This window comes from Ostrinia nubilalis, chromosome 5 (assembly GCF_963855985.1).
Source record: "Ostrinia nubilalis chromosome 5, ilOstNubi1.1, whole genome shotgun sequence".
Taxonomy (NCBI): Eukaryota; Metazoa; Arthropoda; class Insecta; order Lepidoptera; family Crambidae; genus Ostrinia; species Ostrinia nubilalis.
In genome coordinates this window covers 13723935-13748441 of record NC_087092.1, presented here as the reverse complement: position 1 = coordinate 13748441, position 24507 = coordinate 13723935, and the positions used below count along the sequence as shown (strand labels likewise).

Below are 24507 nucleotides of genomic sequence, written 5' to 3'. Positions count from 1 at the left end.
AAAATATTCTTATAACTGAAAATCTAATTAAAGAGTAGGCAAAAAAATATGTACAAAGTTATGAAGAATACATTTTATTTTTCAAATCCTTATACTAATTTTACAAAGTATATGACATAAGAGTTGTGTTTTGAGAAACACTGATATGATTTGCATCCTAAAAGCATTTGATTGCATATTGCGTTACTAAGCTTCTGTTGGCTCTGGTCGGTGTTCACAATCTGAAAATGTTTACTTTGTTAAAATACTTTTGTTTGATTTCATACTGTTAGAATCCTTCAATAAGCTTCAATAAATATTCCACTAATTTATGTTTCTATAATAAAACACTATTTTTAGTTAGATTATATTCGCCAATAAATGAGATTGTTGTAAAAAATTTCATTATCAAAATCCTTCATACAGCTTTGCTGTATAAACTCTCACTACCCAGAGTATCTAATTGCGAAAAGTTTATGAATCCTCAATATTGAAGCCAGCCTTGACTGTGACGTTATTGGCTTTGGTGAGCAGCGGCTCGGCTGGCTCGACTTCTGCTAGGTTAGGCAAATTACTGTTAGACTTACTCGACGTACCCGCTTTCAAAGTATCTTCCGTAACTAAAGTGGTCGTGAACCTACTGCCCGCGACCACCGCTTGCGAACTAATGTTACTTTTGTGTGCGCTACTGTCGCTATATCTTCTACTTCCATTGTTGAGTGTGTCGTTTTTCTTATTGGCGCCATCGTTATTGCTTTGCGTCGATGGCTCTGTGCACACGTCGGTTTTGGAGCATTTGTTTTTGACGTCGGTCTCTAGGTTGTAGTTCTTGCTGCTGGACGGCATGTCTTTGTGGAAGGTTTCCTTGGTCTGGTGCGCATTGAGGCCGTAGAAGTCTGGAGTGCGGCTGCAACCAGCCGTAGGAGGCTCTGGTGCAATGAACTTTAGCGGACTGAGGTCGTTCTTGATCAACTTTAGCGGAGCTTCGTTGGGATCCACAGATAAAGTTTCCTCGTCGTCCTCGCCCTCAGCGCTCTGAAACAATAGGCGTATTTCAATTACCTAAATAAAAAAATAAATTGATAGATTAGAAACTGATAACTTCAAAATGCAGGTCAATTATAATACATACCAACAGATCGTGATCAGTGATGGAGCCGGCGGTGGCCTCGTTGCTGTTGAAGTCCAGCTCCGACGCCAGCGACACCGGCGTCACGTCCCCGCTAATAGACGAACCTACGTGACAATCACATGTTAAGATTTTATAACACACTAGGATCCTCGTAAAATATAGCTGGACGGCTCTGGGGACACATGGGCGGAGCTTTCGTGGTTGGTCATATTCTCAGAAATCTACGGACTATGAGAGCGCTTGTAGACGTCCGTTTTTTCACCGGACGACGGACCGATTTTTTCACCGGATTTAGCGGTAGCGTATGGTTTATAATGAACGTGTGCACATGCATCGGACATAGGTCCGGCGAGAAAATTGACAGCAAACAAAGGATATCCGTTTTTTGACGGTCCGTCGTCCGGTGAAAAAACGGATGTCTACAAACGGCCTTAGGGGAATAGCTATTCATTATTATATCGAGAGGCTACATAAGATCAATAGAATATAACACTAACGATAACGTCCCGTTTATCATCCATTATACATACATAGATATTTCTAACAATACTAAAGTTAATATTTTTATTGACGTCACGGACTAATTAAATATACATGCAGATAAGACAGTCGGCACATTACACCGGCCATTGACTGATGAGCTGTGCAACAATCACGGGAAAGTACACATACGAGACAACAACAAATAAGGGTAATTAATGTATGTAATAAATTAAATAATTAAACAAATAGATATAAAAAATAACACTATTGAAAGAAATTGTACAAAATACTTATCAAAAATGTGCCGACTGAATAAACACGGACATCATAGAACATGCAACACAGCATGCTTACTATTATAACACCAACTTAAATAATATTGATTGACTATTTACAAATGCACAGTGGTTACTAAGTGCCGAATAGGCAGAAATTGAAAAGACAGACTTTTATTCAGAATGTCTTATGAATTTTTGCCATAATGTGTCGATCGGGCGTTCAACGCTGTGCAACACCGAGACATAGAGCACGACCAGTGCCGTAACTAGGGCGGTGCGAGCGGGGCCCAGGGCCTGACATAGGACTCAAATCGTGTAGAGGGGGGAAGGGGCAGAAGAGACCTGCAAGGCTAAGATGCGCCCCATGATATTATCTTATCGACACATTTTTATCAATGTACGCTGGTATTCTATATTCAATCCTAATCCAAATCCACCCGTCAACTGTCAAATTTCTATATTATTTGATAGTTTTCGATGTTTTTACATTTTCATATTGTTTATAAGACTATGTAAATGATATGTGAAGATTTAACCTAAAACTGAATTAATTTTGACAGTTGAAATCCGGATTTTGGACAAGGATTGAATATCACTTACCATCAGGTGAGACACAGGCCAAGAGCTTCCTCGTTGTGGATAAAAAATATAAAAAAATACAGGAAACTGGCCTTAGACGATAAGCCCATACATTTGTAGTCCAAAATCGTCGATAACATTTTATCGTGGCGCGCATCCTAGTCCGGTTGATGTGATCATTTTTCATGGACACAGAATGCTTACACCGAGCGTATAAAAGGCTAGTTACGGCACTGAGCACACGTAGCACGTAGCATGATGTATACCTGGTGGATTGGAGCGCGGCGCGAGCGGGGCGGCGTCGAGGCACAGTGTGGCGGCCTCGCCGTCCCACTGGGGGAGCTTGCCGGACACATTTTTACTCCAATTGCTACTGGAATCAACGGTTCGGTTACCGCGCGACTACCCGGACCTTTCACACAAGTGCTGGTGGATGGTTTACTACTGTATAAGCATGCTTCTATTTCACTGTCGATACGGGTCCTTCTATTTTAGTGTTTTGACTCTTGTGAATGGAATCTATGTAATAATGAGCCCAGAACTATGGTTACTAATTGGATTTGTGAACTGCATTTGTCTACGTTATGCATCTTCTAAAACTATCTTTATAAATCTTGCTGTTATTAAATTAAATTAAAATCTATCTCTAGTAAATAAAAATTGATAATGTTTAGAAAGTCTTATGAAGGTTACTTTTATGATCTTTAGCGAGTATACAAGATGTAGTTGTTGACAGTTTTATAAAAGTTAGTAGATTCGATACTACTGATAATTACCAAACTCAATGTTAGAAACACTTGTGTGAAAGAAATTACACGTTTTAATTACAAAATGAAAAACCAAAACATTATTAAAGACAAGAAAAGCGTAAAATTGAGTTTTAACGAAAACATTGTATGCGCCAGAAAGAAAGCAAACATTCCCAGTTACAGTTCTATCAAAGGGTCATAAATAGTTAAAATATTAATTTTCCGATTGCTTGAATGTTTTTATAGACACTACTCTACCCAGAATATTTATAAACTTGCTACTAAGCATAGAAATTGTATCATAACAATGTAAATAATAATGATTTTTTATGTTATCAAGAAAGACTTGTTTAGCTATTAATTGTAGGTAATGTCTGAGATATGTTGATAGATTTTTGTTTATTATTAGTGCTAGTGAAAATATAAAATTATCGAAATAGAGTGGAAACCAAAATAAAGCGACAATAGCCGTTGTATGAACATTTGCAAGTGAACATAGTTTGCGTATAATACTTGGATAAGGATATACAATTTAGCATTACTAAAGCTAAGTATTGAACCATTTATTGGATCTTTGTTTAATTATTTAATAATAATAAGTAGGTACTAAATCTTTATCCAAGATTTCCATCAAGAATTTCTTATTGTAAAGAGAAAATATCCCAAATATTTTGTGCATGCTTAGCTAGCCCCATGGTTTTGATAAGTTATCACAACCAAAAATATCGAGGCGACTTACTGAACCGTGACATCTACAGCTAGTGTACAGTCGTCAGCACATCATATATTCGTGTTTATTGCAAATTCGCTTCTATTCCAGCTACATAAGGTGTTTGCGTTGATGTGCTGCTATCCGCACCGTCAGGGCTACTCCGAAACGCTGTTTACGTGATTCCGAGTCTATCTGTCATCGTCGCTCAACCTGGCATCTCGCTATGCGGGAGAGGGATGGCAACATTCGAAACTTCGGATGTTTTTCGGAGTAACCCCGCATGCGCGGGTATTGTAATACCTGTCGGAATTGTTCTTCTGGTCAGAGGGCGCGTAGGTAGAGTTGGGAGAGGAGGGCCCGGCGGACGACAGCCCGCTCGGTAGCTCGCCTGATGACGACATCAGTGAAGACGGACCACTCCACCCTACGCCTGGTGAAGAATAACAAAACTTCAATGATCATATCACTGCCCTTATAAGATGCTTTGCAATGGAGGGAAGTCGAACCTTAACTTCGAACTCTATGTTCTTTTGATTAATTTCGTTGCGTGTCCAATGACAGTTTAACTTTCCCTTGGGACAAACTTGACCTTCACTGGTTGGGTTTTTATTGGCGGTCAAGCTGTAGATCCTGGCTACACAGAAGTTGCAGCGGTGGGAACGAGAGGTGGGAATAGTCCCGTGCCCTTATAAGATCCTAATAAGAATACAACTTTGGTGATCACTGTCCTGATAAGATTCTTATAAGAATAAAACTGTGGTGATCACTGTCCTCATAAAATCCTTATAATAACTTGCATGCAGCTTGATATGAATGGTGAATCGTTCAAGAATGAGTGGTTGACCTAATTAGGTCGAAAATAATCACTAAAAAACGAAACCAAACGTAACGGCTAAAGAGCAGATGATATGCGCGTATACATCCTACTAATAAATGCGAAAATTTGTGTGGATGTTTGTTACTCTTTCACGCAAAAACTACTGAACGGATTTTGTTGAAACTTTACAGTATTATTGTTTATAACCCAGATTAACATATAGGCTATAATTTATGACGATCTGTGACAAACTAATTTTCACGCGTGTGAAGCCGCGGGAAAAAGCTAGTACATAATATTTACGGAGGGCCGAACCCAGCCCAGGGTTCTGGGCTCCGATTCGAAGATGACAGATTGTAGTATGTATTCACTGATAAACTAACATTCCCCTCGTACTATATCCAAAATACTGAACTGTCCTATCCATGACATTGACAGTAGGGCGCCACCGTCAATACCGGATCGCTGGTTCCGATTTTTGCCATATTGGAAACCATATAGTTGAAAGATGGTAGCGCCCCCCTGTCATTGAGTTTGGTGGGACAGTTCAGCGTGGGTCATCTACAGGGTGTTAGGTAAATGGGTATAATTATTTTAATTTTCATACAAATCGGATTTTATAAAATTTATTTTGTATGAAAATTAAAAAAATTAAAATGATGATATCAAATTTCTGACTTCACCATACCATTTATATGCCCATGTTAACATGGGCTAGTGTCAGCTCATATACCCATTTACCTAACACCCTGTATATTATATTCTTATGACTATCATTTATGAAGATAACTACTGAAGGCTTTCTACATAAAAAATGTTTGCAGAGGTTACTTTCTCTGATAATTTTCCGAGGGATGTCCCAAACAATGAGCTCACAGGTTACGACCAGGGTACAGGGGACACTCACTGTTGGTGGGCGAGGGCCGCTTGGGCGGCGGCGGCGGCAGCACAGGCGCGGCGGTGACGCGCTCCAGGAAGGCGTCGAGCTGCCGCAGCGACAGCGCGTTGTGTAGCGTCTCCAGCGGACGGATCGCCGGCACGCCGCCGAAGCCCTCGAGTGCCGCGACTGCGAACGTTGTTCATTACAATATAATCAATCAATCAAGTCATTTCTTGACAAAAAGTTTACAGAAGAGTATACATTTTATTTATTATTTATTTTATTTATTTATTTATTAATGAATAGAACGGTAGTACCAATTACACTATTCAAACAAGACGTAACAAAGTTCAGAATAACATTTAAGTACTTATAAACAATTTAACTTAACTTAATTTAGGAAAAGTACATAAATCAGATGCGATTATTTTCACAGTAACCCAAACATTCTGCTAGTAACGTACTCCACCCCTCTGCAAATACGTCACATTTTGGGTTTTGGTACAGGAAACGATTGAGAGCACTTAATGTACGTGGTATAAGTGATCTCAATCTTGAAACCGTGCGACACGGAGGAACAGCAAACAATGCATGCCATCGACTACGATAATAGTTGTTGGGTGCGAACAGCCTCAGTAATTTATTGAGTAAGCCAGACATGTTAAGTCTGCCGTGTAGCAGCTTGAGGATGAAAACAATTTGTTGTTTATATTTGTATTTAATCCAAATATCAATTTCCAGCAATATTATTGTAACGAATTCAAGCTTAATCAAGTGACAGTGGGCGGGGCACAAGTACAGTTGATGGTCACTGGGACAGAAAAAATCTCGAGTGGCGACCATGAGCCGGATAACGTAGTGTGCGCAGCACCCCCACTAGGTGGACCGACGATCTGGTGAATGTCATGGGAAGTACCTGGATGCGGACAGCGCAAGACCGGTCGTTATGGAAGTCTTTGGGGAAGGCTTTTGACCAGCAGTAGGCGTCATTTGGCTGAAACGAACGAACGAATACTATAACTAAAGTTTTTTTCTCAACTCACTGTTGGTGGCGGCGGCGGAGGGGATCATGACGCGCAGGTTGGGCGCGGAGCTGGAGCCAGAGATGACGGCGGTGCTGAAGAGCCCGGCGGCGCCCGACAGCTTGCCGCGCGCGCCCAGCCCCAGCATCTTCAGGTAGCTCATCTGGCCGGCGATGCTGTGCCGCTGGCGCCGCCCTGCCGCCCACACACTACAGCGCTCGCGCGGCCACGACAGCGCGACCGGCGCCGGCTCGTTGGAGCCCGACGCGGCCGGCGCCGGCGACAGCGTCAGCACCGGCACCGGCCGCGCGCGCGCTGCCCGCCCAGGTGACGGGGACGGGGAAACAAATAATTAAATATGTACAGTCGCGGAATGAAAAGGTTCGTCACCTTAGTGTCGGTTTTCGCTTGCACTAGGTACTGTAAGAGTCGAATCTGCCAACATACTAACCGTGCAAGAAACAGAGCCCCGATTACGGTAACTTTTAACGTTTCCAATCCAGACGGGCTTCTGATTCTGCGATACGATTGGTCAAAACAGCTGACGTACGCTGTTGAACGACCAATCGTATCGCAGAATCGAGAAGCGTGTCTGGATTGGAGACGTTAAAAATTACCGTAATCGGGTCTTAGTGCTGCTAACATTTAAATAAATATGACGTTTGCTAACGAATAAGGTTTTGCTTGTTTATTTTTCTATCCCATCGGTGCAATGTTACAAAATGTATTTTTCATTTATTTAATAGATAATGGCAGGTTGAACCGACGAGAAGGTTTTAGTTTATCAATCATAATAATCTTCTTGACGATTTAAATCGTCAAACAACTTTGATCTGAATAATTTTGAAATTTACTGACGAACAGTTAAAGATTATTTTCTCTAACTCGAGATTATTCTGTAACATAGTTTCAAAAGGTAATATGTGCTCGCGATTCGTTGAAGGAATCAATTTGAAAACTGACGATCCTTTTCATTCCGTGACTGTACATACACGTACGTATATAGATAGTGAGAAGCGTGCTCGGACCGAGCGAGAGAACGCGAGGATGGATGATTCCCAGCCCGGTGATAGTTTGACGACTGTTCGTCGACGACGGCGGTCTTCGGCGCCGCCGTCTACCCCTGCGCTCACACGCGTGTGATCGGAGGACTAGATTGCGGCCGAAAATTCCGCCCTCGTCAAAAATAAATGCATGAATTCAAAATAAATAACGAATATGTTAGTGTCGGTGTTATCTAGTACATGCACGTTCCAAACAATGGTCAAACTGAACGCCAAACGCGAGGTGCGAGAAGGCAGCGCAAACACACACAATACCGCCGGCCAGAATGAGCTCGATCGACGACTCGCCGACGCCACGCTTTCTACGAACTCCAAATAACACAAGTCAAAAATATACAGACAACACATTAAAGTAACACAATTTAAAACCAATCAGAGGCAGTTTTGTAGTACGTCAGAGATGATGGCGATAAAATAGACAATACCGCTGCTATGATTAAAAAGCATACTAACTTTACTGGTGTATTTGAAAATACTATTTTACGTTATCGTTTGAATTGACTCGGCCAGTCTCAATATGAAAAGCTATGTAAAGTTCCAACTTGATTCAACAAAACAATAAAATATATTTTATGAATAAACAGGAGAACAGTTTGTAATTAAGAAAGTTTAAAACAGAACGTATAAAGCAATAAATAATTAAAAGAAACCCATCTTCATAAAAGTGTCCCGATTACAATAACATAAAGACAGATAACCATCACCTCGTCACCTGCCTCCGGCCCTGAGCGGGCCCGGCCGCGGGCCCTGACACTGACCTGGGGGCGCCTGGCCCGGGCCCGCCGCGCCCGCTCCGTCTGTCGCGAGGCCATCGCCAATAAGTAGCGGCCGTCAGAACACTATCAAATATTACACGCCTTGCTGCGTGTGGCGAAATGCGATTGAAATATGTGAAAGTAACTATACTTACGAGCAAAAGTATGGAATCACCACCTTGTGTTTTGATCCGAGCTATTAGTCATTTAGTTTTTGTGATTGCTCGAAACAAATAGGGTGATTCCATATTTTTGCTCGCAAGTGTACCTAGTCTAGTCTGTTACCTTTTCAAGCTTAAATCAATGAACCGTTTAGATGAAACCGGTTATAGATATAGCTTGAGTGTGACCCATGGAAAAATAATATACGAGTTTATTACCGGTTTATCAAAGAGGGATAAAACGGGGAAGCGCGGTAGTCTAACTTTGAAAAACCAAAAAGGGAAAAGCTACTCAACAATTTACTTGACATATTCCTACCATTTTTGAATGTGCATTTAGCCACAAACAGCGTTGAAGAAAAAGCATATAAATTCAGGCAATGTTAGTCTACGATGTTCGGTGTTTCAATTGACTGATGGGGCATTTCACGCGAAGCGGACAGCGAAAATCAAGTCAGGTTTTGGATTTTGTTCATATTTGGATTAAATGTACTGCTATATGATCTGAATGGATGTGCATCATTATATATTTTTTATGAAGCTTAGTTTATTTTTTATGAGCGTTCAAAAAATTGGTAAAATTTTAGGAACAGATTTTTCTGAAGCTATTACTGCTATTATTACATTTGATTAAAAACAAACTGACTATTGGACTTTTGAGAATAAATAACTGTGTTTCTTACTATTTACTACAAATTTGAAATTTCTTTTTTGTTCACATAGAAAACCGGAAGTAAAGTTTTAAAATCGAATTTTACAAAACTTCGGTATTTTTAATTTTTTTTATTTTTATTTTAAAATATACCTAGTAGTCTATAAATAACGTGTGTAAAGTTGTAGAATGGAGTCTGTATTGGTTTTTGATTTAGACGCAGTACAGTGCGAGCGCGCCGCAATGAGCGTCATACTGGCTATCGACATTTGGCTACTGTATAAAAATTATTTGTTCGAAAACAACTGAAACGTTAATATTGTTGCATGCATACTCTTAAACAATTATAATTTTGACTCGGCGAACTTCGTACCGTCTAACAGACAATGATTGTTGGCATTGAGATGGTATTACGCAGACCGATTGGATAATACTATTAAAACATTACCCTTCTTTTTGGGTAGTCGGGATATGTTAGTCCGGGGTGCCAGTTAACTTCATGCCAAATTTCATTAAAATCTGTTCAGCCGTTCTTTGTTTTATACATAAAACAAAGTCGTGTTAGTTACACGATTTATAAGTCAAGAACGGTTCGGCAGATTTTGATGAAATTTGATATGGAGGTAACTAGCCAACTACCTAAAAAAGAAGAATTATGTTTTTAGTGTATTATTCAATAAGATGTGATGTGGGTAGTCCGCGACGTAATACGCACCATCTCAATGCCAACAATCATTGTCTGTTAGACGGTACGAAGTTCGCCGAGTCAAAATTATAATTGTTTAAGAGTATGCATGCAACAATATTAACGTTTCAGTTGTTTTCGAACAAATAATTTTTATACAGTAGCCAAATGTCGATAGCCAGTATCGATGGCTCCTACGTATAAGGGCGAAACTGCCGCTTACGCCTTTTTCCAATTATTTAAGCAATGATTTCACTTTGCTCTAATCTATAACATTAGTAAGAAAAAAAAATTTTTTTTCCATTAGATACAAAATAAAATTTTAGGCAAATAGGCGTATGTGCAAAACTACGCCACGTATAAAGCCCAATCATACGATTCGTCAATCTATACGAGTAGTTGCTTACATAAACATATATTTTTTATAATCCAAATCTTAAATAAAGCCATGAAAATATTTAGCAAATTGTTTTATTTATAAATTATGACACATTATATAGTTATTTAATTTTTAGCGTTAAGAGTCGCATCTCAAACTAATTTGAAAATTTGAAAAAATCGAACTGCCTAAGGCATCGTGGGTTCAATTCCCGCCTTAGGCAATTCGATTTTTTCAAGTTATTTATATTTTTTAAAAATATGACACATTATGTTAAAAGACCTAACTAAATCTCGAGCACAGTATATGGGCGTATTTGCGTTAAAACGTAAAACGGTACATTAAACGACTTTTTCTAACTGATTTATTATTGATATAGCACATGATAACAATTAAAATAATTACATGCATAAATAAAGAGAGTAATCGCTTAAAATATTATATTTACGTTGTCATTTAAGTCTCTTTACGTTGAACAATATACATGAAATTATAGAAATATGCCGACGTAAAAGGGCAATGCGTAAAATCTCAAAATATATATGAAAAATATAAAAATTGATAACAGCAGTAGCAAAAGCATTACATGTTAAGGCTAAATGTGAAATTTCATTAAATTCGTTTTAGTAGGTCAGAAGATATGACCCAAAAATATGGTTCTGGCCACTAAAATGGCTCTCCTGTAAAATTTACTTTTTTCACTTACGCCAGTATACGTAGGAGCCATCGGTATGACGCTCATTGCGGCGCGCTCGCACTGTACTGCGTCTAAATCAAAAACCAATACAGACTCCATTCTACAACTTTACACACGTTATTTATAGACTACTAGGTATATTTTAAAATAAAAATAAAAAAAATTAAAAATACCGAAGTTTTGTAAAATTCGATTTTAAAACTTTACTTCCGGTTTTCTATGTGAACAAAAAAGAAATTTCAAATTTGTAGTAAATAGTAAGAAACACAGTTATTTATTCTCAAAAGTCCAATAGTCAGTTTGTTTTTAATCAAATGTAATAATAGCAGTAATAGCTTCAGAAAAATCTGTTCCTAAAATTTTACCAATTTTTTGAACGCTCATAAAAAATAAACTAAGCTTCATAAAAAAAATATAATGATGCACATCCATTCAGATCATATAGCAGTACATTTAATCCAAATATGAACAAAATCCAAAACCTGACTTAATTTTCGCTGTCCGCTTCGCGTGAAATGCCCCTGATTCTAGCTACTAAACATGAAGAACGATCTAAACGATTATAGGAAAAACTACTACTGACTTATCGTCCTTGCTTGCTGAAATTCTGAAATACACCTTAAGAATTTGTGATCATATTTTTTATTTTTAGTTAAAACGTCTTAACTATTTTTTTATTAAGAACTCCTGTGATTTTAACCACCTTTTAAAATGAATTTATTTCAAGGTTTTGAGATTTTAACAATTTTTTAAACATATTTACAAGAAACACTACGTCAAATCGTGCTAACCATTCATTAAACATCAAACAGTCACATCACACAAATAGTAACACCATTCTTTTCAAACTGGTAAGTTTCATACGCAGGCGGTTAACACATGGCACGTGACCAAGTGGGCGGGGCCTGCGGTCGCGACCATACTTACCGTTGTCGTGGCTCTGCTTGTGCTGGTCGTAGCTCCGAGCCCGAGGCTGCGGTTCTTCTACTTCTTTCGGCTCCTTTTCTTCACTCTAAATAAGAGAGCTCAGTTTATTGTAGAAATAGCTGGTGTATTTTAAGTGCAAGTTGTAAACCGATGCAGCTTATTTGTAAATCGTGGCTAGACAAGATTTGAAGTGAATAAATGAAATCTTTTATTTTGATATCAAGATTTGACACTATGAACTACCTGTTACTTCTTCTAAAGATACTTATTTTTCTGATGAATGGTGGAACAAGTCATAACTTGAGACGGAGTCGAAAAAGAATGTCTAGGTCAACGTAATTCTGACTTATAGGCTCCAGAGGCCACCGTCAGATTTTAATGAGGGCTATCGTTTTTATACTTAACAGTTGGCACCCCTGGCGATTGACAGGACCTTACTCTACAGTGGCGCCATCTTGATGAGTGCAAATGCGATAGTCCTCCTACCACTTTAGCGCTCACCAGTTGGTGCCACTGTCTTCGCTACTAGCAAGTGACAGGACCTTACTCTACAGTGGCGCTAAGGGGGCGTCCATAAATTACGTGAGACAATTTTGGGTATTTTTCAACCCCCCCGCCCCCCTTGAAGAGATTTGGTGAGATTTTGCCTGACCCCCTCCCCCACCCCCTAATATCACGTGATATTTAAAAAAAATCCGAAATTTAATAGTTTTGGAGTAATTTAACTGAGAAAGTTTTTTTTGTGTGCTTAGTGCGAGTTTGCATTTACCGTTGTCGCTAACGAGTGCATCAAAAAGATCTATAAAGTTTAAGATTTTAGTTCTTGAAAGTATCTGCTAGGGACGCTGTACAATCATCATACATTTAATGCATGTCATTTTTTACGCAGTCGCTAGCGGATGACGATCGATATAAAGTCGCACTAAGCCCACTGATTACGAATAGATCCAGAAAAACACGTGTAGTGACAGCGGTTAGTACTAGGGTCTCATTGTTTTTTTTTACATGAGTACCTAATCTAATTATTGTTCCTTTCTACATAATCTAGCAAAATCGATTTTGATAAAAATAAACTTGTTTTATAATTTTCTTAATTTCGTCATTTATTTTGCATTTTAGTATTCACACATGCAGACGGAAGCATTGTTAGTTTTATTACCCGACTACGGCAAAGCAAAAGGAGGGTTATGATTTTTTTGTTTAGACGGTATAGAATAAAATGTCATTATCATCAATAGAAAATATAATTTTTTAGGGTCCCGTAGTCCTGACAAGGAACCCTTATAGTTTCGAAATGTCTATCTGTCCGAGGTTTTGCTTGGAAACTATTGGCACTTGACAAAACGGTAGAATACAATTTTGAAAAAACATTTTTTTAGGGTAGCTCCCCTACATGTAAAGTGGGGATGAATTTTTTTTCATCTTCTACGCCATCGTGTAGGATATCGTTGGATGACTTGGGGGTTTCAAAGACTATTTTTCGATTTAGGGATCCGTTTGCAAACTATTAAAGTTTAAAGTGCCAATTTTTGTTCGAGCAGGGCGTCGTCCCCCCCGAAAAATTCATAATAATACTGATTTTATGAACTTTCAAGAAAACTATAACGGTTAGGGTAGGTCAGTTAGTTTAAGAGTAATAGTCATTTAAATCATGTATTATAAAATTTCATCTAATAAAAATTCCTTAGAAGAAAATATTAAAAGCTACTTTAGATGAAGTAATTGCTTGCTTCTGAAATATATTTTGTTAACGCCGGACAACTACGGAACCCTACACTGTGCGTGGCACGACACGCACTTGGCCAATTTTTTTACTTAAGATTTAAACCCAGTTTTCTGGCAAAGTCTATTTCTCTATTTCTTGCGGAAAAAATTACGTGATATTTCCTGAGACTCCCCCTCTCCCCCACGTGAGATTTAGTGAGGTTTTTGTTGACCCCCTCCCCCCCCTAAAAGTCTCACGTAATTTATGGACGCCCCCTAACTGGTGAGCGCTAAAACGATAGCCCTCATTGGGTTAACTCCGCCCTACTTTCGTGAAGAGCCTCATACAACCCATTAGCCCAAATGGACCATTGCTTATACCATTTCATGTATTATCAGTTGTTATTACTTACCTGTGCATGTGGAAGCGCGTCGTGCGGGTGCGTGCGCGCGCGCAACTCGGCAGTCAGCCGCGCCGCTAACGTCGACGCCTCGTGACCGCTCACCGTGTAGTGCAGATTGCTGCCAAACAATATTGATGCTTATTACTAAACTTATAAGGTACCATTTTATTAAACAAGCTAAGAATAAAAATGTGTTCAACCCACCACTTCACACTCAAAACTGTTACTTTATCTGACCTGACCAGAAACTGTTTTTCTTACAACTCAAGGCAGTGACACGGCCAGTTCTAATCGATTTATCTAACTGCTGACACTTTACTAGACCCTCCACACGCTGTGAAGCCATTCATTTCACATTTTGCTATAGCTGTGAATAACAAAATAACTTACCAAATTGGTATAGGATCCGAAGGCCTTATTTTCGACTTGGAAACCTTCTTGGGTGAAAATGTACTGTCCAGCTCGTCAGGATTGTCCTGTAAAACGGAATCGTAATATTTAGATATACTTAGTATCGATAAAGTAACACCTATGTTAAAAAGCGATTAATTCATAAAATGTTCTTCTTACTGGCTGTAAGGTCTCCTGGCTTGCCATTTGGTCATCTTCGCTTTCTTCTTCTATACATTTGACTTCGTCTGATGAGCTCTGTTGAAACATTAAGAAAGATTATTATCAATATAAAAAAAAACCCGAGAGCCGAAGCCACAATAATATGCCGCCACTAAATGTGACCGCAAGCAGTTAGTGTCACTGCATAGTAGTCACGATTGGCAACCACAAGATGAAAACGAAATTATTCATTCGATTAAAGGTCAAATATCGTCTTAGCACGGCGCTACTTCGCGTCGTAGCTGTCAAATCGTATCAATCCTCATATTATATTCGCTCGCATCCGTTATTTTGCAGCTTTAACACGTAGACAAAGCGTGTACAAATGTTTTATTGGTTTTCAGCCCTATGAAATAGGAATAAGGTTCAATATCAAGTGGCACCCCCTTAGACAAATAACGCTTCAACGTACCAGAGTAAATACAAATGAGTAGATCATCTTCATAGAAACGCACCGAGCGCGGTTTGTATGTGACCGCGCCAATATACGTATGCGGCGCGCACGCAGACACTGACAAAATTCGGCGCAACCACAACTGGCTCCCCGCTAATCCCCGCTAAATTTTGTCAGTGTGTGCGTGCGCGCCGCATACGTGTTGGCGCGCTCACATACAAACCGCGCCCGTGCGTTTCTATGAAGATGACCTACTCATTTGTATTTACTCTGAACGTACCGAGTTGTTGGTGGTGGAGTGGTTGCGGCTGTGCGGGCGGAAGCCGGGCCCGGGCGGCAGGTTCTTCTGCACGCAGCAGTTCACGCCCGGGCTGAAGTGCAGCTCCACGTGAAACCTGCGATCAATGCCATAGTTAATGCCAATAGACTCCGGCAATATTGTAGACGAAGTGATAAAATTACGATGCAGCGCTTGAGGTTGAATTCCTTTGGTGTCTTTAAAATTACTACACTTTGTAATCAAAGATATAGTCTGGTCCGTGAGCACGTAGAATTTTGTCGCGCTCGCACACTCACTGCGGGTGCCAGTCGCACAGTCGCGGCAGCAATATAATTACGCGCGAGCGATAAGGATGGGTAGCTAGGGGTTATTGGACAAAATTCTACGTGCTCACGGACCGGGCTTTAGAAGATACACTTTGATGTGCCCAGTATCTGAGCCAAGGGGGTAGACTGATCCATGGGACCCAGACAAATAAGTTTTCTTGTCAGAGTCCCTCACGCTTAAGTAGCTAAGGACGAAATTATATAGCAGGGGCAACACTTTTTAATGACAGTTCGGCAAATAATAAATTCGGCTTCATATGTTTCAAAGAATTCTAGGTCCTATTTCATTCAGCATTGTGAAAATACATTACCTTTCTTCTGAGCAAGGATCTTTCGTGGGGTCTTCATACAACATAACGACGATCTGCGACATGTAGTTGAGCTCGGAAACCATAGACACGTACTCCATCGCGCGACGCCATTGCTCATCTTTTAGAACCTGCAAACATAAACATTATCAAAATAATAGATTAAAAAAGCCTTCCACAACAATATAAATGAAAAATTTTAATTGAATGCTCATCAGTTTGTCTTTAAGGTTCTTTATTACTTGACCTTGCCTCTTGCTTGTCGTTAAAGTTACATTAGCAACAACCCCACCTCTCACATGTCATTAAGGTCGCTTATTCCTTAAATACCCTCAGCGATCAACCCGCCTACTCAGCGTTAAGGCCGGGTAGCAGAGAAAATGGCGAAAATGAGGTTTTCATTTTTCATTTTTGAGGTACTAAACAGTAAAATTAAAGGCTAAGATTTTTTTTGGGCATAGTTGAGGATATTTTCTAGGGCTATTAACGGATGGAAACACGATTTGATGAAGTTGACTCGATAGAATAAATTCCCAAAGTTACCTCTATTCGTTTTCTATTTATGGTTTTATTTTTAAAATAAGCGATTTGAGATTCTGAATCTTTTACTAAACTAAAGTTCAGAAATAACTTGAGGGCTTTTAACGGATGAAATTTTTATATTGCGTCTTATTCAGTTACTATGTTAAAAAATGTGGAAAAAATCGCCCATTACGGCTTGGACAATCTCAATCAGTCGCGCGGTGGCGCTTACGGAGGTCGGACGCGTGTCAGTTTTATGCACGTGACAGTTCGCAATTTGTCAATATTTTTGACAATGATGACTTTGATGAGTCACAGTATAATAATATCAGTGTTACTGGAGAAAGCTAAAATTTTTGATAATTAAGAATTATGAATTTTGTCTACCTATTGAAATTTAAATCGTTGGCATCCTTTTAAACTAAGACTCTACTCATGATACATAGTACATTCCTCAAATATGAGACTAAAGCAATGAGTTAAAATTACATTTTAATAGTACCTACCTACATACAATCGACTTACACTCTTTAGAAGAGCACACTTACAAAATAAATAATAAAAAATTAGGTCAGTGGGTCAAATATAGGGGCAGCTGCACGTCACTGAAAGACGATTCTGTTTACTCGGCATCTGGGCTGGAGAACATCCTTCATCCTTGCTTACAGATGCAGATGTAAATAGAGTTATAACTGGACAAATTTTACATGAAATGTTTAACAGAAATCAGTTTTTGCGTGAAAGAGTAACAAACATCCAGACATCATGACATCCAGACATCCAAACTTTCGCCTTTATAATATTAGTAGGATATTTCACAATCCAAACTAATATTTACTATTTAGCATTTACTTACAGTAAATATTTTGGATTGAAGTTTGGATTGTGAAATATTTAAAATAAAAAAAAAGAATAAAACAAAATAGGGTTTCAAATTACCTATCTATATCTAATATTATAAAGAGGTAAAGTTTGTGTGTTTGTATATTTTTTAAATTGTAAGGGGTAATCTCGGGATCTACTGAACCGATTTTAAAAAATCTTTCACCAATAGATAGCCACATTATATCTGAGTGTAATAGGTTATATAAAAACCGAAAAATTCCACGCGGGCGAAGCGGCGGGCGGAAAGCTAGTTTATTTATAATTATGTAAGAGCATAATTATTAAAGTCGAAGTCAAACATTCTTTATTTGTGTGGACCTATATTAACGAGAGATTACAAGGCGTCAAATATTCCAAGAAAAAAATTAAAAAATATTATAAAGCTAAATTTTGCTCTCATGGAGCCTTTACCTAATCTGACAAATTAAGACTTAGAGAAGAAACTAATAATAAAACTATTTAACTGTCCTCCAATGAAAAGCTTGATCGGGTAGAACACCTCAAGTTATTTCAGAACTTGATTTCATTCAAAGACTCCGAATATCAAATCGCTTAGGTATCTAAAGTCAAACGATTCTGAAATGTCAAGTGGCATAAAGTTGGGACTAATGAATAACCCATTAAGATAGTAGCGCCCTCCTGTCAATGACATACCTGGAACGATAGAGTATTGGACAACTAATAAAAATGCTTTGTCCTAAATGACTGACGGATATCGTAGAGACCTGAAAGTTGGAAGGTGTGTTCTTTGTATGACGTAGGCATCTCATAAGAAAAGATTTCCCAAAATGGGGTCATGAAATGAAGGGGGTGAAAAAAGGGGGCAAAGTTTGTATGGGACAAAGTGATTCCTTGGTTCGATCTACTTGAAATTTAGCTTAATATAATTCATTAATATAATTCATGAAAGACGTGTGGAACGGGTAGAAAGTAATTTTGGCAGTCATTTTCTTCGAAGTTGATATCAATACTTAGTGCCTTTGATGTCAGATTGTGTTCAATGTCAAGTGAAATCTCAAATTGAAATGTCTCAATCGCAATGAGGAGACTCTGTATTTATTCCTAGAATTCCCCTAATACCGTCAAATTACCCTTTCGAATTCAAGACAGTGCAGTTTCCCATCAGTCTGCTTCGTAATGACTATAAACAAAGCTCAAAGTCAAACTCTAGGGACCTCTGCTCCCATGAGTGCACAGAGGTACGCAGGTAACCGCGTGTGATGCTCATAGTAATTTTCGATACAGAACCCCGTACATACGTCATAAGGGAGAGTCCGGTAATTTGGACCAGTTTTTTTCAATCCCATTTTACACATAGTTTTCTTTTGTTTTTGCTAATGTTCATGGTATATAATTAAAGAGAAATTATTCAACTTACTATTTCATAGGTATTAATCAACATAATTGTTGCATATTTAGCACAAATCAACAAAATACGAGTTCAGAGCTTCGGTCCAATTTAGCCAACCGGTTCGATAATTTGTACCACAGGGTTACTAAATTGGATTTCAATAAATTTCAAGCCTATGAAAAAACTATAGCAAAATATTATACGATACATTCTTAACAAATTAGGTAACGAAAAGGAACAGTAGTTAATAACATAGACAATCGATATTGTTTTACACGTTATCACGATTTTGAGTAAAAGTTTTGTAATTCCAATTATCGTAACGCACACTTGTACCTAATCTACTTTGCCAGTCTTTTGCTTTCATTTATTGTCAGTCAAACATAACTACGCTATTATAACTTCAAAATATAATTTACTAAAAAAAATTTCAAAATCCTTTGGTAAAGTTCCATACAACTTGATGTGGTACAATTTAGCCGACTAGGTGATAGTGCTTTTAAAAAATCGGTAAAAAATATAGCTTGTAAATACCGAAAAATGTTTCAAATAATTGTAATCCACACTAATTTACACTTCTAAATAATATATTAGAAACACCCTGTGATTAAATTTAACAAAATTACAAACTAAACATGCATTGTCAAAAGTTACTTGAAAACAATGAAAAAATACTTTTCAAAATAAAACACACGTGTTCGTTGTCACGGCAAAAACCACATGGCCGATATTAATTGAATTTAGTTGTGTATCGCTAAGTGTTGCAATTACAGACATTCAATAAATACTTTACGAAATATGAGGGTGGTACAATTTACCCGGCGGTACAATATACCGAACTCTCCCCTACATATTATAGAAAGAAAACACCCAGACCAATACAAACAAATATGTTTCTGCAATTTTAGTATGATATTTTTATTTATTAATAAACAAAGAGACTGAACAAAATTGATGCGTGTACTGATTAATGTTATTAACCACATGCAAAGCTTCGTGAATTGCAACAACTAAAATGTATTATCCAAGCTCTAAATAATCGCTACTAAGAGTAACTTATCATAAAATGTTTTTCCAATCGCTCAAGCTCCCAAGTGCCGATACCGATCATAGGTCGGGTGACGTAATCTTGAAATTCTTTAAGCCGGCGCAGAACTTCCAGCAGGTCGGGCGACGCCACGGCCACTTTGAACCGTGTTTACTTCTGCAGTTATATTTTATATTTATTCGATTCTAGAATATATTCCCAAAAAGTCTGAAAGGTGTTTTAATTTGTATCACTTGGATATGATTTGTATTAGAAAGTGTTGTGAGTGTGACGCTTGAAGGGAAGGAAGACAACCTAACCTAACCAACTGCGTATTTCTATACTGTGTAGCTGGAAATTGTGGCGGGAGCTCTTTGGCGCGCTGTCTTCGGCGAAGAATTGCGCGCGCAGATATTGACAGCGCGAAATACCTACTTTAGAAGAAATACCAAGCCTTAAGGTCGCATATCCCTTACGTCAAGCAGCCCGCCGAAGCGCAGCATCGGCTCTCGCTAGTGAAGTAGCGAGCCTGGTACCTTTCACACGTCGTTAAGGTCGCTTTTCCTTTAGACGCGCTGAACAATCTACCGTAATGCTCAGCGTTAAGGTCGCATATCCTTCGCTTACATCCAATAGTCCACCGAAGCGCAGCACGGTGAGCAGTGAGTGCACGTGTCTCTCGCATGTGAAGTAACGAGCTTACCAAGGAATTGCCGGCCCGCCTGTGAGACCTTACCTACCAAGGTTTGTCTGCCCGCCTCTCACTCGTTAATTAGGTCCCTTATCTCTTGTCGCTTGCCTCTCTAACTGACGTATCTGTCATTTTTTTCGAAACTGAGTTATCTACACCATCTTAATTAATTTCGCAAGACGAATCGATCTGTCTAATCGCCTGAAAATCTTGCTAAATGTCAGTTACGTCAGTTAGAGAGGCAAGCGACGCTCTTAGACGCGCTTGCCAGTGCACCTTAATGCTTGGCCTTAAGCAGCCCGCCGAAGCGCAGCACGGTGAGCAGCGAGTGCACGAGGGACTCGCTGGTGAAGTAGAGGCGCGTGCGCACGTGGCGGCCGGGGCTGGCCACGCCGCTACCGTCCATGCACCTTACTGCTCGGCGTTAAGGTCGCATGTCGCTTACGTCCAGCAGCCCGCCGAAGCGCAGCACGGTGAGCAGCGAGTGCACGTGGGACTCGCTGGTGAAGTAGAGGCGCGTGCACGTGGCGGCCGGGGCTGGCCACGCCGCGACCGTCCATGCACCTTACTGCTCGGCGTTAAGGTCGCATGTCGCTTACGTCCAGCAGCCCGCCGAAGCGCAGCACGGTGAGCAGCGAGTGCACGTGGGACTCGCTGGTGAAGTAGAGGCGCGTGCACGTGGCGGCCGGGGCTGGCCACGCCGCTACCGTCCATGCACCTTACTGCTCGGCGTTAAGGTCGCATGTCGCTTACGTCCAGCAGCCCGCCGAAGCGCAGCACGGTGAGCAGCGAGTGCACGTGGGACTCGCTGGTGAAGTAGAGGCGCGTGCACGTGGCGGCCGGGGCTGGCCACGCCGCTACCGTCCATGCACCTTACTGCTCGGCGTTAAGGTCGCATGTCGCTTACGTCCAGCAGCCCGCCGAAGCGCAGCACGGTGAGCAGCGAGTGCACGTGGGACTCGCTGGTGAAGTAGAGGCGCGTGCACGTGGCGGCCGGGGCTGGCCACGCCGCGACCGTCCATGCACCTTACTGCTCGGCGTTAAGGTCGCATGTCGCTTACGTCCAGCAGCCCGCCGAAGCGCAGCACGGTGAGCAGCGAGTGCACGTGGGACTCGCTGGTGAAGTAGAGAACCTACCAAGGAATTGTTGTCCCGCCTCGCACACATCGATAAGGTCGTTTATCCCTTAGACGCGCTTGCCAGTGCACCTTACTGCTCAGCGTTAAGGTCGCATGTCGCTTACATCCAGCAGCCCGCCGAAGCGCAGTACAGTAAGCAGTGAATGCACGTGGCTCTCGCTGGTGAAGTAACGAGCTTACCAAGCAATTGCCGGCCCGCCTGTGAATTATTGAGGTCTTTTATCCCTTAGACGCGCTTGCCAGTGCACCTTACTGCTCGGCGTTAAGATCGCATGTCGCTTACATCCAGCAGCCAGCCGAAGCGCAGCACGGTGAGCAGCGAGTGCACGTGGGACTCGCTGGTGAAGTAAAGGCGCGTGCGCACGTGGCGGCCGGGGCTGGCCACGCCGCTACCGTCCATGCACCTTACTGCTCGGCGTTAAGGTCGCATGTCGCTTACGTCCAGCAGCCCGCCGAAGCGCAGCACGGTGAGCAGCGAGTGCACGTGGGACTCGCTGGTGAAGTAAAGGCGCGTGCGCACGTGGCGGCCGGGGCTGGACACGCCGTGGCTGTACCTGCCGCAGCGAGGACAACTGTCAGCTGTATATTAGGCTTTCTTTACTTTACAATATGAACTATAATATTGTTTTGTTTGTGACTTGATGTAAAGAGAATTTACTCATGTGTATCAAATATGTACTACCAGACGAAATGCAAATTGTGCAAATCACGTGCAAGTTTATTACGTTACGTTAATGACAGCGCACGTTAATAACGACAACTTTTTATGACTTGGGTCTTGTGTAAGGTTCAGTGAAAGTAAAGGACCTACATACTTTATAGACGACAGCATTTTATGATTTGGGACTTATGTAAAGTCCAATGAAAAGGACCTACATACTAATAAAGAACTTCAATTTATCGGTTTGTTATTATGAGTGTTAATTTGTCGACTAAAATCTTCGCAGGTACATCTGCTCCTGCAAAGTAGATTATATTGAAAATATAACTGAATCGTGTACACATCGATATGCGTCAACGAAATGTTTAATGAGTCTATTGAATAATAAATGGTTATGATTGATGATAGTGAAACAAAATGAACTCTTAAAATCACAATTGAAGCAATAACTAGACACAAACAAACATCGACTATATTATACTGAACTTATTATCGACTAACCTGGGGTTCAATCTGTTGACGGTCTCCTCTCCAGACTCCTCGATGTTCCTCTGCAAATCCGCGCGTATCTTCTTCAGAAGAGGCGTGCAAATGCCTTGGCCGATTGTCAGCTTCTCTTGCATTGTTAGACCGTATTCCTGGACAATAAGAATGAAAGTTCTTTAACCTGCTCTTCATAGGGATTTTAAAGTGGACACATACTTTATTTATACAAATGTATTTTCTAAAAATTTGTGCATTTAGTCAAAAGGAATACCTGCATATTTGTTAATCAATTTAGAGAGTTGAAACGGGTTGTCCTTGTTGCACAACATATTTTTTTATACTACACTACCTCAGCATTTTCAGATGTAAGGATCGCAAATGAATATAATCAATGGGTATGTCCTGAAAATATAAGTCGATAAATCGGCCAAGCTATGTCACGGTGGTTCACGTGAGTGCTAACCAATCAAAGTGGAACCAACCAATGCTAAGAGCATTGATAATTGCCTTTATGCACATAAAGGAATTCAATATCAATCAATATGAGTATTGTACTGACCTGCGGTATAACGATATCAGCCAAGTACTTGGCATACATATACAGCTCTTCCGCCTGGTCAAACTGTAACGTGTGTTGGTTGTGCTGCAGATCGTACTTGATGCAGTCGTAGATGTCTGGGATCTTGGAGATGTCGTACGTCTTGTTCTTAGTACAGAAGTCCTTCTCGATCTTGCCCCAACGACGCCCCATCAGCTCCCACGTCTCGCCGTGGTAGAGGATTGAGTCTGGAAAGTAATGAATATGTTGTAAAATGAGTTTAAACACTTGCCATAGTCTATCATAGGTAAAGTACTCTTTAATAACAATTTCAGAGCACATTTCTGAAAAGAACAATTGATTTCAAAATTAAAAACAATAAATATAGTAAGCAAAATTAAAGTAACCAAGAATTTATGTTTTCAAGGCGTGTGATCTTAAAATTTCCAAACTTAACTGGCACGGGCGGGGCGGGGCACATAGTTCGTAGAGCTGGGGCAGAAAGTTGTCGAATGGTAACCACAGGCCGGAAGACGTGGGCTGTGGCATGCCTCCCCCTAAGTAGATGTGGGCTGCGCAGGACCGGTCATTGTGAAAATCCTTGGGGGAGGCCTTTGTCCAGCAGTGGACGTCACTTGGCTGAAAGGAACGAACAATGTTTTCAGATCGCGTACCCTTGGTTTGGGGTCATCCTTCTTGACCAGCACGATGCGCACGAGGCTCTGTATGAGCGTGTGGACGTGCGCGCAGCACCGCGCCGGGTTCTTGACGAAGTCGGCCGCAATACATTATTTGACTAAATGCAAACTTAACTACAGCTACTTACTTAGGTTCTAATATCGCATACCCTTGGTCTTGGGGTCATCCTTTTTAACGAGCACGATGCGCACGAGGCTCTGTATGAGCGTGTGGACGTGCGCGCAGCACCGCGCCGGGTTCTTGACGAAGTCGGCCGCAATACCTTAACTATTTGACTCTACGCTAAAAGCACACTTAACTCCAGCTACTTAAGTTTCATTATCGCGTACCCTTGGTCTTAGGGTCATCCTTCTTGACCAGCACGATGCGCACGAGGCTCTGTATGAGCGTGTGGACATGAGCGCAGCACCGCGCCGGGTTCTTGACGAAGACAGCCGCAATACCTTAACTATTTGACTCTACGCTAAAAGCACACTTAACTCCAGCTACTTAAGTTTCACTATCGCATACCCTTGGTCTTGGGGTCATC

General features: G+C 40.5%; 1 protein-coding gene across 1 annotated transcript in view; it reads right to left on the bottom strand.

Moving 5' to 3' along the window:
- Positions 1 to 58: 58 nt before the first annotated feature.
- Positions 59 to 24507, bottom strand: part of LOC135071987 (inositol hexakisphosphate and diphosphoinositol-pentakisphosphate kinase) — a 34698-nt gene continuing 10249 nt past the window's right edge. Inside the window, exons 14-28 of the mRNA XM_063965899.1 lie at positions 23301 to 23527; positions 22757 to 22893; positions 22034 to 22148; positions 15983 to 16110; positions 15346 to 15460; positions 14630 to 14707; positions 14450 to 14535; positions 14069 to 14177; positions 11952 to 12036; positions 6653 to 6826; positions 5637 to 5795; positions 4213 to 4342; positions 2718 to 2824; positions 1112 to 1215; positions 59 to 1014 (exon numbers count right to left, since the gene is read on the bottom strand). Coding sequence (XP_063821969.1) covers positions 454 to 1014; positions 1112 to 1215; positions 2718 to 2824; positions 4213 to 4342; positions 5637 to 5795; positions 6653 to 6826; positions 11952 to 12036; positions 14069 to 14177; positions 14450 to 14535; positions 14630 to 14707; positions 15346 to 15460; positions 15983 to 16110; positions 22034 to 22148; positions 22757 to 22893; positions 23301 to 23527 — 2315 coding nt within the window. The 3' untranslated portion in view covers positions 59 to 453. The remainder of the gene's footprint in view (positions 1015 to 1111; positions 1216 to 2717; positions 2825 to 4212; positions 4343 to 5636; positions 5796 to 6652; positions 6827 to 11951; positions 12037 to 14068; positions 14178 to 14449; positions 14536 to 14629; positions 14708 to 15345; positions 15461 to 15982; positions 16111 to 22033; positions 22149 to 22756; positions 22894 to 23300; positions 23528 to 24507) is intronic.